Source organism: Pelecanus crispus, chromosome 4 (assembly GCF_030463565.1).
Source record: "Pelecanus crispus isolate bPelCri1 chromosome 4, bPelCri1.pri, whole genome shotgun sequence".
Taxonomy (NCBI): domain Eukaryota; kingdom Metazoa; phylum Chordata; class Aves; order Pelecaniformes; family Pelecanidae; genus Pelecanus; species Pelecanus crispus.
In genome coordinates, this window is record NC_134646.1 from 5,885,249 (window position 1) to 5,901,813 (window position 16,565).

The 16,565-nt window shown below is 36.9% G+C and overlaps 1 protein-coding gene across 1 annotated transcript in view; it reads right to left on the reverse strand.

The window, feature by feature from the left end:
* PRSS12 (serine protease 12) overlaps nucleotides 1-16,565 on the reverse strand; it is a 42,292-nt gene that overhangs the window by 9,993 nt on the left and 15,734 nt on the right. Inside the window, exons 5-11 of the mRNA XM_075709325.1 lie at nucleotides 14,270-14,448; nucleotides 13,473-13,614; nucleotides 12,297-12,493; nucleotides 9,034-9,175; nucleotides 2,670-2,875; nucleotides 1,919-1,997; nucleotides 282-404 (exon numbers count right to left, since the gene is read on the reverse strand). Of these exons, the coding sequence (XP_075565440.1) occupies nucleotides 282-404; nucleotides 1,919-1,997; nucleotides 2,670-2,875; nucleotides 9,034-9,175; nucleotides 12,297-12,493; nucleotides 13,473-13,614; nucleotides 14,270-14,448 (1,068 nt within the window). The remainder of the gene's footprint in view (nucleotides 1-281; nucleotides 405-1,918; nucleotides 1,998-2,669; nucleotides 2,876-9,033; nucleotides 9,176-12,296; nucleotides 12,494-13,472; nucleotides 13,615-14,269; nucleotides 14,449-16,565) is intronic.

The following is a 16,565-nucleotide window of genomic DNA, read 5'->3' on the forward strand; positions in this document are numbered from 1 at the left end:
CTGTGTTAAAATGTCAGAAGTATCGTCTATATTGTTTCATGGAAATGCTGAAGTTGCAAGTATAAATCTCGTGAATGATGACACCCAGAATAATTTCCATGTATTAGGTTTTTGTTTTTGTTTTTGTTTGGAGGGAAAGGAGGTTGGTTGGTAGTGTTTCTTTAAACCAAAGGCAAACTCTTTGGAACAGTTTTCAGTGGGCTTGAACTGGAATGTTTTTGCCTATACCCAGAACAACAAAATAGTTTGAAAACATCCTTCACTATTAAAGAGAGACCTACCTTTTAAAGCAGTGTGCAGCAGTGAGGACCCAGCAGCTGCTGATGAGAGTAGCACCACACAAGAGTCTTCCATCACCATGAGAAGATTTCAGCCGGAGTGCGACCTGCCATGGCCAGCCACCCCTACAGAGGATATAGGACATTGCGTTCAGGGTACAGCAATGGAAAAGTAAGGTAGCTTGTCAGTTACCTTGAATGTAAATCCTATTTAGTTTCTTTGACTGACATAGCTTGCAAACTGTGTTATTTATTGAGTAACAGTTGAGAATACCTTTATATTCCGGCAGCATTCAGAATTCCATTTAACAATGGTCAGGAGTACTTTACGGATTGTTTGGGCATCCAGCACTCTGAGCGCTTCCTCCCACTGTCAATTATTTTAATGTTCCCTTCTCAGATTGCATTCATTGTGCCAAAAATACATTCTATGGGTTCCTCGCCAAATACCGTCCAAGTCAACAAACCAGAAATTTCCTGCCAACTGGAGAGGGGAAAGAAGGGAATTTCTTGAAAACCTTAACCCAGCATCCTTTCCTGTCTGCGTTAATGTCTTTGTCAGTTCTGAGCTGTTTGAAAAGGGAAACTGGCAAACCAAGAGGTCTAAAGCCACTGTAGAAACCACAAGTAATAGATCAGCACCTTTTTTCAGCCTGTGATCATCCGTTTTGTATAGTAGATCTACATGTCCTTTGTACATGTATTCTGAGACAATAATTCTCAATCTTCTTTTTCTGTACAATGCATTATCTATTATTCTCATTTGTCTCTTTACTAAGGTAGGTAATCCTACTTTGCTCTGTCTGACTGCATTTAAATGTTTTTCTGGGCTCCCTCTTGTTACTGTTCTTTGAAGCTCCTCCACTTAGGCAGTGTCTCTGTTGAAATGGATTGATTGACGCTGTGCATGTACTTTAAAATAGGTTGCACAATGACATGTAATGATACTATAAGGGTATTTTTTACAATCCCTTTTGTAAGATTCTGTGTATATATATTTTTTGTGGTCACTCACAAAATTAAGAAAATAAAGCCTATACTTCCTGTCGTAGCACTTAGTAGTAGTGGTGTTCAGTTAATCTGTTTAGATTAACTAAATGTGAACATCTCATTAAAAGCTAAGAACAAAGTGTTAACAAAAAGCCTGGTTTTATAGCTGTGTCATCATCGAGGCTTATTTTGTGAACGAAAATCAGGTTTTAGGCAGTGAATCATACCCAGGCCTTCTTTTCAGTGTAGATAACATTTAAAACCTTGTACTATATGACCAGCCGGGTTAGCTCAGTTGGTTAGAACATGGTGCTAATATTCATAGCTCTCTTCATATAGCTCGCATCCTGATATCAAGATACCATTTGTAAAAAGGTAAATGGCTGTTGTGAAAGTAAGAAATGTAACCCAATCAAGGACTAAACCCATAAGCATCTACAGATTTTCAACTAATGCTGCAAGTATTTATCAATGAATATTTTTAAATTTCCTACCAAATTTGCTTTGAGTGTTTTTCTGTTTCTACCTCATGTCAAGCCAAAAGAAAAACAAACAACAAACCTACAATAAAACTTAGGCAAACTGCTTATGGCAAATACGTGTCTTAGAAGCTTCATATTCAACATTACTTGTCTTTACCAAATATTTACCGTAAAGAATTTTTCCCACCAATTATTCGCTTTTGTCGACGATGTAGTAACCTCAATCCACAAACGGAAGCAAGAGAATCTAAAGCAGAAAGGGAGACATGTAGACAGCATTAAACTCAAAATGAAAAGTAGCCAATCTTCAGTGAGAATTAACTGAAAAAAAAAAAACAAACCCACAAAGGCTGAAGTTATTCTGTGTTTTGTGATAGTTTTTAACAACCAAATTTTGCTTGGGAAAATACATTGAATTCTCTCAGACTCAGAAATTCTTTTTAGCTGAGATCTTTTGACTGTTATCACAGAGCAATTTACACATTTGGGCTCTGCTTCTCAAGTGTAGGATTTTTTTTCATAGGGTTCTTCCTTCATGTAAGTGGAAGCAGAGCTTGGCATACCACACAGGTGTCAGTCCTCAGCTGAAGATAACCTGTAAGCTGAAAAGTTGAAAGTAGCTGTCTAAGAGTTTTGCATTTTCATGTCCCTCGTACAACTTAAGAAACATGGCTGCTGTAAACTATGGTAGACAAAATACCCTATATCATTTGAATAGTCTTTATGATTCCTTTGCACAGCTGGCACAGCAATAAGATCACACAGTGTAAGCAGAGAGGATTTCCCATCACTTTTGTTTCTATAATTCTTTTGATATAACCGTTTCCTCTGTGAGGTGGGCTTGTTTATGTCCGTCTCTTCCTACCGTGATAGTTCCCCATCTGAACCTGTTGGTCTGCCACTCACAAGGGGGCTTCACCTTTATTGCTGTTCCCAGGGGCCTTCTTGCTTAGGTGGTCACAGATCACCCCCGCGTCCTCGCTGTGACGGCAGTTGTGCATCCCAATGTCCTGCTTAATGCAGTCTGCCAAGGATCTCTCATTTCCCGTACATTTCACATTATCCACGTGGATCGGGCCTTTGCCCTCCCCAAAATATGCCATTGTCCTTGCTCTAGCCGGACCTCTGGAAACAGAGCATATTTTTTTATTAAACATTTTGAGGCATTATTCTGTATTTTACTCAACTGAAATATTTCAGAGTGAGTACTGAAAGACATTGGGGTTTTATTCCAAGTCCTGTCACTGATTCACTAGATGACAACTTTTCTTCTCATTGCCTCTTTATTCTGGTAAATAGGAAAAAAAAAAAAGTAACAAAATCGCTACAGTTCATTAATGTTTAAAAAGCGCTTTTATGTATCTAGTTAGAAGGCACTATGCAAAGTCTTTTACATTGTAATGACATTACGAATATCTATAAAGCAACATATGTGAAAGCTGCTTTTTCATAATCTCTTTAATCCTCATATAAAATCAGCATCTGTGAATGCTAAAAATAATTTGTTCTGGTCTGATTCCCTCAGAAAGATGGGCCAGTTAAATGCAGTATACTTGCAGTGTAGTAGGAGCTAGGATTTACAGATCTATTAGTTGTTAATAGTTATTAACATAATTCATTATCATGCCATTTTTAAAGTGCACCCCACAGCTGAGTTCTAGAAGTGTAATGTAATTGGAGGAAGACTGAGCGCAGTTCAGTCTCAGCGCCCACCTTTTCCTGGGAGGAACCCCGTACTTACTGCTTGGTTAGCATTTTCGTACACAGGCCTCAAGGCACTTTACTAAGAAGGTCAGTATGGTAATCCTTTGCTTGTATAAGGATAAGTGTCAAACCTAAGTATTTAAATGTTGGACTTAGGACATTTTATTAGGGTTTGAAGTCCTGATCCTTATAGCTTGTATGTAGTGCCATGAGCTTCAGCAATGACGGCACTCTCAGTGCTGTGAATGACCTCTTCTGAATGATGAACTTTTTTCCCAAATGAAGGAGTGGATGAACAAACACAATAAAAAACCAACATGAATTCTGCATGTAAGCATCTCATTTGGTAACTTTTGTGATAGATTATTACTTTTAATTACTTAGGATAATGCTTCATGATATATAAATAGATGTTTTGTTGTATACAGTTCAAGAGTCAGAAAGAATTATGAGTGGGAGACCACCCAACTGGCTATACAGAGAAGTGGGGCAGAAAGCCGCAGCTGCCTCTAAACGTATCTGAACTACAAGTTTACGTATCAGTTAAGAGCAATTTACTGATATTTTATTGTAATAAGAATATACGGAATTCTAGATAAATAAAATGTTGCACTATATCATAGGTTTTCATTTGAAAGGATATGTTATAATTGCATATTGTAAAGGCCAGTACTTCCATGTATATAAAAGGGTAACTGCATGTACAATGGAATGCTGGAGTAGAGAAAAAGAGTTTAACAATGAAAATGGATTAGGCAAGAAAGTATTTCTCTCCCTTTATACCTCTTTTTGTACCTCTTTTAATACCTGCAGTGTTGGGGAAGGTAGGTCAGAATGGCATAAAGAGTTTATGTCCCTTCATCAGCCAGGGTTCTCTATTGGGGAGGAATTTTGATTTGTCATTCCATTTTCAAAGCTTCGTCATGCTAGAAGTGTGGCTGGATCAAACTCAAAGAATCCAGCCCTCGGTTGCCCATATCCATATAACTGAAACATGAAAGTAATACATACAAGCCTCCTCCTTTTTCAGACATGCACATAGAAAGCCTTGCCTGTTTGGGTGTTTTCACTACTGAAGGGTAGGCAGGCAGGTTTTCTACATAGGGAATGTTGGTTAGAATGCATGAACTGTAAAAAGCCAGGAAAGAGAAGCATGTAAAAACATTTGACAGAGATGATGCCACAGAGTCAGCTCTCCTTACACATTTTTAATTTCCATGGCTAGCATGTATTTACCAGATAATCCAAAGGCTTAACTGACTTTGGAACCAGTATAGGACATTGCCTAATGATTTAACTTGTTAGTCACAAGCAATGTGTCTCTTGTTGCTCCAAATATTTTTATTTTGTGAATGATACTCTGATTACAGATAACTACAAAAAAAGTCTCCCATACCCGTGGGCAGCTGATGTGTCTATGTATGCTATTACAAAATAGTGAGACAGTACAGGCACTCATTGCAAATTCTTACCTGGTTATGGTATCTCTTGTGTCAAACAACAAAGTTTCTGCTTTAGGGCATTGCTCTAAAGTTCCTCAGGACATTGAAAACAAACTTTGTTGTGAATCACCACAGTATTCTTAGCCTTTCCCAGAGAAATATTTATTGCAGTTTAGTCTAGAATTGTCTCTGCAGACTTACCGGCTACTTAATAAGGGCACTGCCTCCGTTGGCTTACCAGATAAATCTCAAATAATACTCTGGCATCGATGAGGTCACATATGTAAATATTTTAGGTGAGAGAGATGTAGAGAGACAAAAAATGAGGGAGGGAACTTAGTGCATATGGGTTGCAATCATGCATTGACATGAACTGAATCATGGGACTTGGACTGCAGAGACTCTTCATACCTTTACATGAAAGCTATCTATTTCCTACTGTGCATCAGTAATCTCTCAGTTTGCTGGTAATTGCTGTGAAAGGTGTGTCCATACCCACTCTTAACCAAAAAAACCCCACTGTTTAAATAGAACATCTACCAGGAAACAAATGTAAAAATTGTGATGTTCTAGAGCAAGGAGTGCAGCTTAATAGAGAAAATTATTTCATATAATTGGGAGATCTCTAAATGTAGAAGTGTTAAGTCTTATGTGTTTGTTACGTGCTGGAATGTGCTCTTACAACTGGTTTTAGTCCACCCTGAACAAAGGTGTATGTGTCCCTTAATTGCTGCTTTCCAAGCCAGCTACTTATGCACAGATGACCATCAGAGAAACAACCTTTTTGCTTGCTCAGATCTGTCCCTGAGGGAAGGGCAGCTTCAGGTCTTATCCCCTAGTTTTTCTCAGACACAAGGCCACACACAATAACATGCTGAGCTTTTCAGATGCAGTATTACCATTATTCATAATACCGTTAATCAGGAAATCCAGTTGGTCAGTATAGATGGCCAACTACCCTAGAACTCTGCCCCCCACGCCCCCCCACACCACCCCCCACCCCCCCCCCAGTAGTAGATCATTTTTGGAGCACTAATGGTGGGATATTTGCTCATTTGGGGTGTGTATGTGTGCCACATGTGCATTCTTACAAGCCTGCCCTAAATGAAAGGGGTCCAATTTTAGTGGACCACTTAATTCACTAAAATGCAAGAGCTTCTAAAACTGTCTTTTGCTCTTTACTCATTCTGTCAAAATACTTTTGTATGTTAAACCCAATCACATAGTAGATAGTACTTCAGAAAAGGTGTGTGTTCTCTTAATGTTCATCTTGCTACAAATATACTTTGATTAGGGTGCTATTAATTATTTTTATGTTTTCATGACTGGTTTTAGCCAATCAGTAGGGCTGTTCTCTAATGTTCTTTGTATTATGTTTTTCTAACATCATTAATTGTGGATTTGACAAACTGGCTTAATGAGACTTCTTTAAAACTAGCATTTGCTTTGAACCTAGTGATTTTGCCAGCTCAGGGATTTTCTTATTTCAGTCAGAATGAACCCTAGTAAATGGCTGAGAATGTTGCAAAGCATGATTTCATAAAATAAATGTACAGATAAGCATTGACAATATGAATAATACATGCAGGAAAAACTCAGTCCATTTTCTCAGTGTTTACCTTTTGCTTACACAACTCTTCCTTTTTAAGGCAGTCTTTTCTCTCATTTGTAATAATGTGTGATTTTTTTTTTTTTTTTTTTCCCCAAGGAATGTAATTCCACAGTAGGAAAGACTTGAGTATTAAACATAGCATTGTAAAGGGAGTTGAATGATGCTGTTTAGTTTTGTGATCAGTCTTAATGAAAACTGATGTCAACTTTGGTATTAGGTGCTTTTTGAACTCCTCCCAGGAAAAGGTCATGATGTGTTTATTTCTAAAGAAACAACGTTCATCAACCTTCAAGTTCAGGTGCCTGAACCCAAAAGTCCCTGCCTTACTTTGGAACAGTCAAGTCACCACTGAATGTAATTTGAACTTCAGCAAAAAGATCTGTGCATGAACTCCTAGGCCCAGAAGCAATTCCAGCTCATCAGTGCATGTCACGGTATAGTCAGGTTTGTGGAATGCAATTGTCTAGACATAGGGTCACCAAGATCCAGCATTTCCGACAAGCTCTCCCAATTTCTGGAACCTAATTTTAGATTTCTGAAATGTGTCTATCCCTAGTCCTTCAGGAAACGTGCTCTGTTGTATCCTGTAATCTTAACCCCCCAGTCTGACATGACACAAATTGAGAATCCAGCCAACTGTCTGTCCTTGCAGAGATTTAAAAACAGAAGGTGGGGATAAGGGGTTGAGTTTGATCATGTGAGGGAGACATACAAAAGGCCAGAGAGGCTGAGGATGAAGCAGACTACATGATTCAGTGGGAGATAATACAAGTCAAGTTTTATAGTTTTGAAGCCATAGTCTACTACTACTTATAAATACACTTTACTAAATGAGTACCAGACAATTTTTAAAAGGCATATGTGTTCAGACATAGTCTGATGATATTCAGTTGCACAAACTTCACATTGTTAGACACAGCAAACAGATAACATGATTTGTATTTCTTAAGCTCAGATTTCTTTACTGATACACTCAGAGAAGATATTTCACTAGTTTCCTGTTATATTTCACTAGTGTTCTGGATATTTTTCAGCTCATTAATTCTGCTATTTATATGTCTGCCCTATAGTTGTTATATCTTTACTGCTCTTAAGTATCCAGAAAAAAATTGCTTGGTGATGTAAGCCTGATTAAGCAACTTAGTTCAAAAGTGACACATATGCATTGCCGTAGTTTTAATTAGAGGGTGGTTTTGTCCTGTCAGGTCTATTCCTATATTAAATGAAGCTTATTCAAATTACTGTCATGCAGGCTAAAGCCATAATCCTTTGTATAACAGTTTTATCAAACCTCCAAGCTACATCAAGTCAAGCCAGATCAGTAAATGAAGGAAAAAAGATGTGGAATTAGGAATGCAGTAGCTGGTGCGCCTGCATGTGAATCTGCAGAAATCATGTCTGCAGCTTGTGACAGAGGACACTGACCTGTTGCTATATTTCATTAAATTTTTTAACAGTTATGTCCGAACCTATAAGGATTTCAAAGTCATCATTAAGGTTCACAAAAGATAAATACTATCAATTTGCAAAATTATACCTTTCAATTAAAATGGATCAAGAACTTTTTGAAACAATACAACCATTACTCCTGAAATTTTAGCCAAATTCCTGATAATTTCAGTAAACTGTGGTAACCCACGTCTAGGTTCTGAATATTTGTATTTTCTTTGCTAATGTAATGAAAAAGGCATTTTAAGTTCCCAAGTTTTTTCTATGTATACTGTTACATCGAATCACTAAAGCGCTACAATTTAGGTTCCTTAAGTTTTTCTTTTGACTAAAGATGACTCAGGATTAAAATTGTTACACAAATGGAAATTGTCAGTTAAGTATGGTGAAACACAGAGCTCTCACACAAAATCAGAAACAAAAAAGGGAGTCTACATAGTTCACAGAATATGTAATCATCTGTGGTATTCTAGATGTTAATATTAGTTTCCCTCATTTTTTCCAAATTAGAAATTTCACTCTTAACTTTTTAAAAATGTTTAGAAATCTGAAGACAGAAGATGAAAGAAGTAAATTAAGAACAGTTTGAATGGCAAAGAGCATAGAGCAGATACACTAAATCAAATTCCCTTCTCAGTTACATTAGTGCAACTAAGTGTAAGAAAAAAAAAGTGTAATATATTTATATCATATAGACATGTAGCACCATAAGTGACAAATAAAATACAGTATTTAGTCAACAGCTTAGTAATTTGGAATATTTAATTTCTGAAAAAATATTTAATAACTAGCATTAACTTGCATTTCAGTTGCCAGTCAGACTGTGATACGCCTTTGAATATTAAAATTTCTTTTCCCAGTTATGCTAGTTAATGAACACTCCTTTGAAGACATAGCCTTACTACTTCTTATATGAATAGTATAAGTACACTTTTCTAAAAAAAAATGCCAGACAAGTTTTAAAAGGCATATATTATGTTATCAGACATATGTTGGTGATATTCAGTTGCAGAAACTTAACATTTTTAGATACAGCAAACAGATAATTTGAGAAACAGCTTAATGAGTTGTCTTACTTGTAGCCAAGCTGTCGACAGACTACAGCTGCATCCTTATCAGACCATCCATCATCACAAATTGTGCCCCACTGGCCATTGATAAAAATCTCTACACGTCCTTCCTTCTTATTCTCGCCATCCATCAGCCTGATGGGAGGACCTGGGAATAAATTACTGCTGTCAACTCACAACAACAGAAGCAAGAACTAGTACTTTAAGTCATTTTCATCAAGTTCAGTATATAGGGTCAACTGATGTTTATGTTCAACAAGCCTAATATCAGCTGTTAAAGTAGTCATATTTTTCCTGGCTGGCAAAAGGAAGCAGTTTGTACAAATTACAAGACAAATATGAAATAATACTGTATTTTGAACTCCAGAGTTCATCTGGTTCTTTCATTTTGTACAAATATGTGACATAGCTCAGAATTTGACCACAATGGACACAAAACAATTCTCCCGCTAAAGGCAGAAAACACACGAGGTAACTTTGATATGATACCCATACAAGATGGACACATTTTCCTTACAGAAACTTTATGGGTGAATTTGGCTGTATCTCAATTCATAAATCCATTCTCAAACTGGTTGCTACCACTCCTCTTAACCACTATCTCAGCAAAAAAGTGCAGCGTTGTTGAACTTCAATTACTACTTATCATTACGTGTGCTGTTCTGTAGCGTATTTTGTGTGATAGCATAATGTTCTACAGCATGTTATTCTAGACTGATATGTGTGGTTATTTTTCTAGCAATTTAAATTGATTGCTTGTTCAGATATGTTCATAATACAAAATCTCACTTATGTGGATTAGTCAGACTTAATTAATCATGGTTGGTTCAGTGCTTGGCCTGTAGTTATTTTTGAATCATTAAGCAAAGTACATATTTGGTTCTCACTTAGGTTAAAACTCCTTTCTAGCGTGCTAGCAATGCAAGTAGCCTTAAAACAGTTATGAATTCCTCTGAGGCCTCTTTATAATGTTTAAGTGAGAATCACCTTCTAAATCTTTTAGTATGTCATACTTTATAATCCTTAATACACTGATGAGAGTTTGGTTTTAGAATAATTGGAAACACTGTTCCTCATTCTTCTAACCTGTTCCTAATCTTTTCTAAATCTCTAAGGATGAGAAATTACTTAATTACGCTCTTAAATATAGCAGTATTTCGGGACATTTGCATTTGATATTTAATTCAGATTAATTTAGGGTATGAATAGCTTTTGTATACCAAACCTTACTCTGGATCAGCGCTAGTTAAATCTGGCCTAATTCATTAATTAGGAAAGATTAAAAACAAAGTCTGTTTGCTTCAAATGTCATTTAAAGCATATTGTTTATACTGGAGTTCGTACTGTCTGGACAGTTAAATGAATTAACTTCACCAACTTTCTGTTTAGCTACATTGTCATGATCTTACATACTAAGCAAATGTTGTAGTTACTGTAGTGTATTCTGTCTCATTTTTAGTGTTCCTTAATGTCTGTATTTCCTCAAGTCATAACATCTACTAATTTCTCATATTTTTCTACTGAATTCATCCTTACGGGGAGAAAAAAGGCTTCTTCAAATGCTGGGAAGTAAATGGTAACAATAGAGTCTTTGTCCACTTTCCAATCAGAAATCTCATAGGAAATGTCAGATACGCTGTTTTCATTTTCTTGTTGAAATGATACGTTATTCTGGAAGAATATGATTTAGGTGAAAATTACACTTACATTACCCAGCTAGAGGCATGGGATATTAAGGATACAGTATACCTATTTTATTGTTATCTCATCTTCTTGTGTTTCAGGAAAAAAAAGAAATATTTATGAGCACAAAATTAATATAACTTTCTGGTAATGGGGGATGAGAGAATGTTACCATATGGATCCATTTATCTGAACCAGACCTCCTTCAGCTAAGATTATATTTTATAGGAATTTGAGCAAAGCAGCACAGATGGTTTGCATCTGTAAAGACAGCAGTCATGATTTGAATTCCTGTTATTTTTGGTCTGAGAAAATTCTTTCTACCAAATATGATTTGACATCATCTACACATAATGGAGCTGTACTGCAACATAAAACATTCATTGGATTGTGAGAGGTCAAAAGGCTGTAAAGAAAAAGACTATAAAGAGGGAGAGACTAGAAAAGTACATGTGGAAGTGCTGATTGTTGTTGTAACAGGTAGCAATGTCAAGCAGTAAATCCATGTCTTAGTTCGCAGGATAGACCTTCAGTCTGTAATTTCCAGAGAACTTCAGGCACTCAGGCATACAAATCCATTACGTTTCAGTAGAAGCTGTGAATCTAACTCCACTAGTTATAATTCTAATTTCAAAATCGACTAAAATATGCTTGGGTAAGCTAAAGAATATTGGCAACAATTTTGTAAAAGGCTACCTACTGACAAGCTACAAACTTTGTATGTAGCAAATTTTAAAAATGAAACTGTTTTTCAGAATTGCTGAGCAACCCATTGTTCCCCTGTAGTTTTTACTGTGTGTATCTGATAGCCAGAATTCTTGTTTAATTATCTACATGTGGATTTAGGAATCTTTGGAATTCATTTGTATATATTTTGTTCTACAATGCCACTATGTAATTAGTATTTTTCTCTCATTTCTTATCTTTTTATTCTTTTTTCATACAAGTTTGTAGGCTTTTTGACATTGGAACTGGCTCTTTGATTTGTGTTTGTAGTATCGTTCTGTCCTGGTCAGCAAGTGGGGCCCATTCATCCAGGCACAATATAAATGATAGGCAACAGTAATACAGAAATAATTCCATGCTTTTCACCCTTCTTGCTATCCCTGAACTTCCCCTCTTTCTCCATATCTCTTAGTTCAGATTGTCTGAATGTGAGGCCATAGGAGGATATGCTATTGACTTATATTCCTCAGTGTTTGGGTACGTCGCCAACTTTCGATAGCATGAGAAAGCTCCTTAAAACTTGGAGAGTGCTGAGTGAAGTGTAGTGTACCATTAGGAAGTGCTGAGTAGGTCTAAAATCTGGTGAAGACTGAGAGAACAGGATCTCTGGAATCTGACTTTGTTACCTTACAAAATTGTGTTGATCTTTAACATTCTGGCTTTTCATGTTCCTTCAAACAAAGTTTGATTACTTCCTATGATCTTCAGGAGAAAAGTGAGCTTTTTTCCCCTTCCTATTCCTTCTTTGCACACATCTGCCAAATATTAAGATTTTGAGCATCCTTAAGTATACTATACTTTGCTCGGATCTGCACCCACCGCAATACTCACACTGTGACTTTACCAAAGAGATGCCTTACCAAGTGAGAGTTTATGGCTGTCGTTATCTGGATGGCAAACGAGTCTGACATCCTCCCGATGGTTGCAGTCGTGCTTTCCCCACTCCCTCCTTGAGCACTGCAGAAGGTTTGTCTCCTTCCCTGAGCAGCTGACATCATCCAACCAGATGGGCCCAGGGCTGCCTTCTGAGTAGCTCTCAGGTGCACTTTTTCCATACCTGCATAACACATAAAGTATACATAACGTTCTGGTCCACAGTGATTAGAGGGCGTGTGATACTTAAGCACTAGAAAGGAAATAAATTATTTGTGAAGAAATAAAGGTTTCTCAGGTAGTAACAGTAAACAGTGTTAACCGTGACACAGCAGGTTCAGTTAGCATTAAATTCAATGCAAGCACCATATGCTGCTTGTTTGGTAATGTTTTTCTAAGGAATTACTGTTACATTAGTACAAACTTGGGAGTGTAATACCTTTGATTAAGGCCTCCCTTGAACCAAGCATATGGCTGTCTCACTGCCTTTGAGACTTAAGCGTGTTCTTAGTATTATATATGCATTTAAATGTCAGTGTCTGGGGAAAATGAGACAAAATTCCTTTTTGAATGTGAGCTGTTATAATCTGAAGGCAAGACAACAACTACCTAGTGAGAGCGTATCTTTGTAGCCACAGTCAGTAGGAAGAGTAGTGAAGAGTGAATGCATGAAACTCTAATGGGATTTTTTTCTAAAATATGCTTTTTGATACATGACAGTGTCCCAGGGCCAGACTGTGGGTTTTTCTGAGGTAGATCTAGAAGCACTTAAACCTTGAAAATGTCTGTGATTTTTAATGACTGTTTGCCAAGCAAAGGTTTTGAAGAATCAGACTTTTATAGGCAAAATAGAATACAACATCAGTTTTTCTCTATAGTGTATGCATTGATCTCAGTTAGCCAAAAAGATGATTGGAAGGAATTCCGTGAATAAAGGCTGCTGAATCACAACCTCAGTTGAAGCTTTTTCTTCTACCTAAACTGAGGCCATAAATACCTCTTTGAGACTGAGGGAAGCAGGGTTTAATGGATTTTAACTCAGTAGTTTCTATGAAGCACTCAGCTAATATTAAAAAAAAGAGACTCTTGAATAATGTAGGGCTCATGTAAATGTCATCATTGTCAAGTCAAAGAGTCAGATATCTAATATCAAGTAACCTTACTTAAATCCCAGCTGCCGGCAAACCACCTGTGTATTCAGCTCTGTCCACCCATCATCGCAGATTGTGCCCCACTGCCCAGTATAATAGACCTCCAGGCGTCCCTCATGACTGCCTTTCCCACTTGTTAGCCTTAATGCACCATCTGTGTCATTAACAAGTAAGGAAAAACAAAAACAAAAATCAGTTTTTCTTAGGTCCAGTTATTGTTCTAAAACAAAATTAATAACATTTCATTTACTGCATCTGATCAGAATATTAGACTCCTAAATCAGGTGCTGATCACCAGGGGTCATTTAATGAGAAGATCAAAGAAATGCCATAATGCACCTGCTCAGCTGTGAAGTGTTGCATAATGCAGATGCTTAAGTGCAAGAGAAATAGCACAAGATATTGATCTTCCAAGCCCTTATTACATGCCAAGGCCACAGGAGTGGGCTCTGATTACGTGATTTCACTGTATATACACCTTATCTTTTTCTTTGTATATTCTGTTATTTCCCATTGCTTTTATGGTGGAATGCTTACTGCCATTGATAGATGTGATACACAGTTAAGGCATGCCCCACGTAGAAAGTGGCAGTTAGCATGTTACTGAGGAACCAAGGCTTTGTGTTGAGTAATGAGATTTTCTGTACCCGTAAAAGTTCCACAGCCAACAGCTGGTTCATTCTGATACTGCCAGAACACTTTATTACTGTGGGGTTTTGTGCATCTGCAAACTTAAAAATTCTTCTTCCAGAGCTGTGAACTCTGCATTTGTTACTGTTTTCCTGCGTGATTACTAGTAATTGAAGTACCTGTGAGAGGTGTGCAGGAAACACCAGCATCTTCTTTGTGGCCGCAGTTGTGTTCTCGCCAGGAGCTTTTCGGACACTGTTCTATAGATAGTTCATTTCCCGTGCACCGCACCTCATCCAGCAGCACCGGGCCTGAGCCTTCTCCGAAGTAAGCCTGGCTCCACGCCTTGGCAACACCCCTGTTGAAATATAACAAACACCCGGTCAAGAAGCAGCAAGCTGAAGAGTCTGGGACTCGCTGGGAAGAGCTAAAACATTGCATATCCAGCTTCTAAAATAGCAGATGGGACTGCCTGACTAGCCGCTGCACTGGTAATTGACAGTGCAGCCCACGTTCTGTCATGTCGTGTGATGTGCTTCCACAGTCAGCTTCAGTCTCAGCTGAGGCTATGGAGCGAGCGACTTAAACATACCGTTTCCACACTTCCACGGTTGGAACATACTTAGAACATCAATTGCTATTGCCTTGTATCGATGAGATTTTCCTTTTCCGTCCCTTTTGATTTTTAAGCATAACTTTCCTAGAAGAGATTATAGATGTACAGCTTGGGTATGAGGATTCTAATTTTAAGTTTATTTAATGTTCATATGTAGTAAAAATACTCTGATATACATTTCCACAGTGACTTTCACCTGTTGTCCTCAAAGCACATTCATCAAATCTCAAACACCCAGATGAGGCAGATAAAAATGATTGTTCCCCATTTAGTCATGTAAAAAACACAGCAGAGAGATCTTAAGTGACTTGACCATATCATACCACCAATCAGTGATAGAAATAAGAACAGAAAGCAGACCAATGACTAGCCTTGTGTGTGTTATACTCTTTATGTCACCATAGAGCATTTTGAGCACAAAAGCCTACATAAATTGAAAATGCTCCATTGTTTCAGCATTACAGAAATTATACAGTGTTTAACACTTGATGATCTATCAGGATTTTTCCAGTTCTGTTTAAGACACGGGATCTTTCATATGTAAATGCTTTTCATGGTTTGGTTTCTTTCCACTCAATAGTTTCTCTGTTCATATATCCAGTCTGGTTTTTACAGGAGTATTTTCAATATGTCTTCTTTTTCAACTTGTAAGATTGAAATGTCTATCTAAATTTTTTACTGTAATGAAACCTGTCTAAAGGATTAGTTTAAATTAGTTAACATACAGTTTGGATGCAGGGCTTTATACTAATTATTAATTGCTTTGAAGAGAGCTTTCCACTACCAGCCATATATTGTCACATAACACCTAATGAGAATGGTATGTTCAGCTTGTACTGAAAATGTGACAGGTCTTGACTATTTTGTTTCGGGATGTAATCATTCAAACTCTTAACTGGCTTTTGAGACTGTGTCAGAATAGTGCATTGCTGTAATTTTTTTTTTTAATGTAAATTGCAGTAGTTCATGTTTTTAAGGCACTGACTCATTAATCCATGTATGGATTTAGAGAGATGCGGATTTTATTTCTAGTGCTTTGTATAAATACGTAACAATCTCTGTTCTCTCTCTTTATTTTCTAAAGGAAAACAATACTAAATTTACAATTAGCCATCATACAGATTCTTGATAAACAGTAAAGGGGTATGAGAAAAATAACAACAGTAAGAGGCTTATAAAAATTAAATTAGGATCAGGAAAAAGTCCTATTAAAAGGAAGGATGTGGAAATTCATGGTATACACTGTAGATTGTAGTGCTCAGTAAATAAAAGCGCACACAAGAAAGGTAAATTAAATAATCTGTGTTTTGCATTTTCATTTTGTTTAAAAACAATTTGTTTTTAATATTTTCAAGCTAATGTGCTTTTAATCTTGAAAATGCACTGTTAATTTTCAGACTGTTTCTTTGATGACCTGATGCCTTCCTCAAGTGCTGGAGAACATGGAAAATATCAAAAGCAGGTCTTATTTACTCAGTAGGGAGAAGAATTATAATCTGTGATTGCTTCAAAGAAGCAGGTAAGCAAACCAAAAATATCCTGAAACGCTCAGCAGGCAACGTTTTAGCAAAACACGTAGCTTCAGGCTGAAGTTAGTACCTTATTTTTGAGAGAGATTTTTAAGTAGACATTACCTTTTCTTCCGAAGGACCTTCCTAATTCCAAATAACATATTAACAGGTATCTTGGTCTAATTTTTTTCTTTAGCAAGGCCAAGAAGAATTTTAATAGATAGGACATGATATTTTTCCGTGAGATTTGCAAACATTTCCTGATTGCCCTTACTGTTCTTTCATTTAGTTTGTTAAGTAACCATGCATTTTTATATGTAGCATTCATTTACTGAACACTTGTATTTT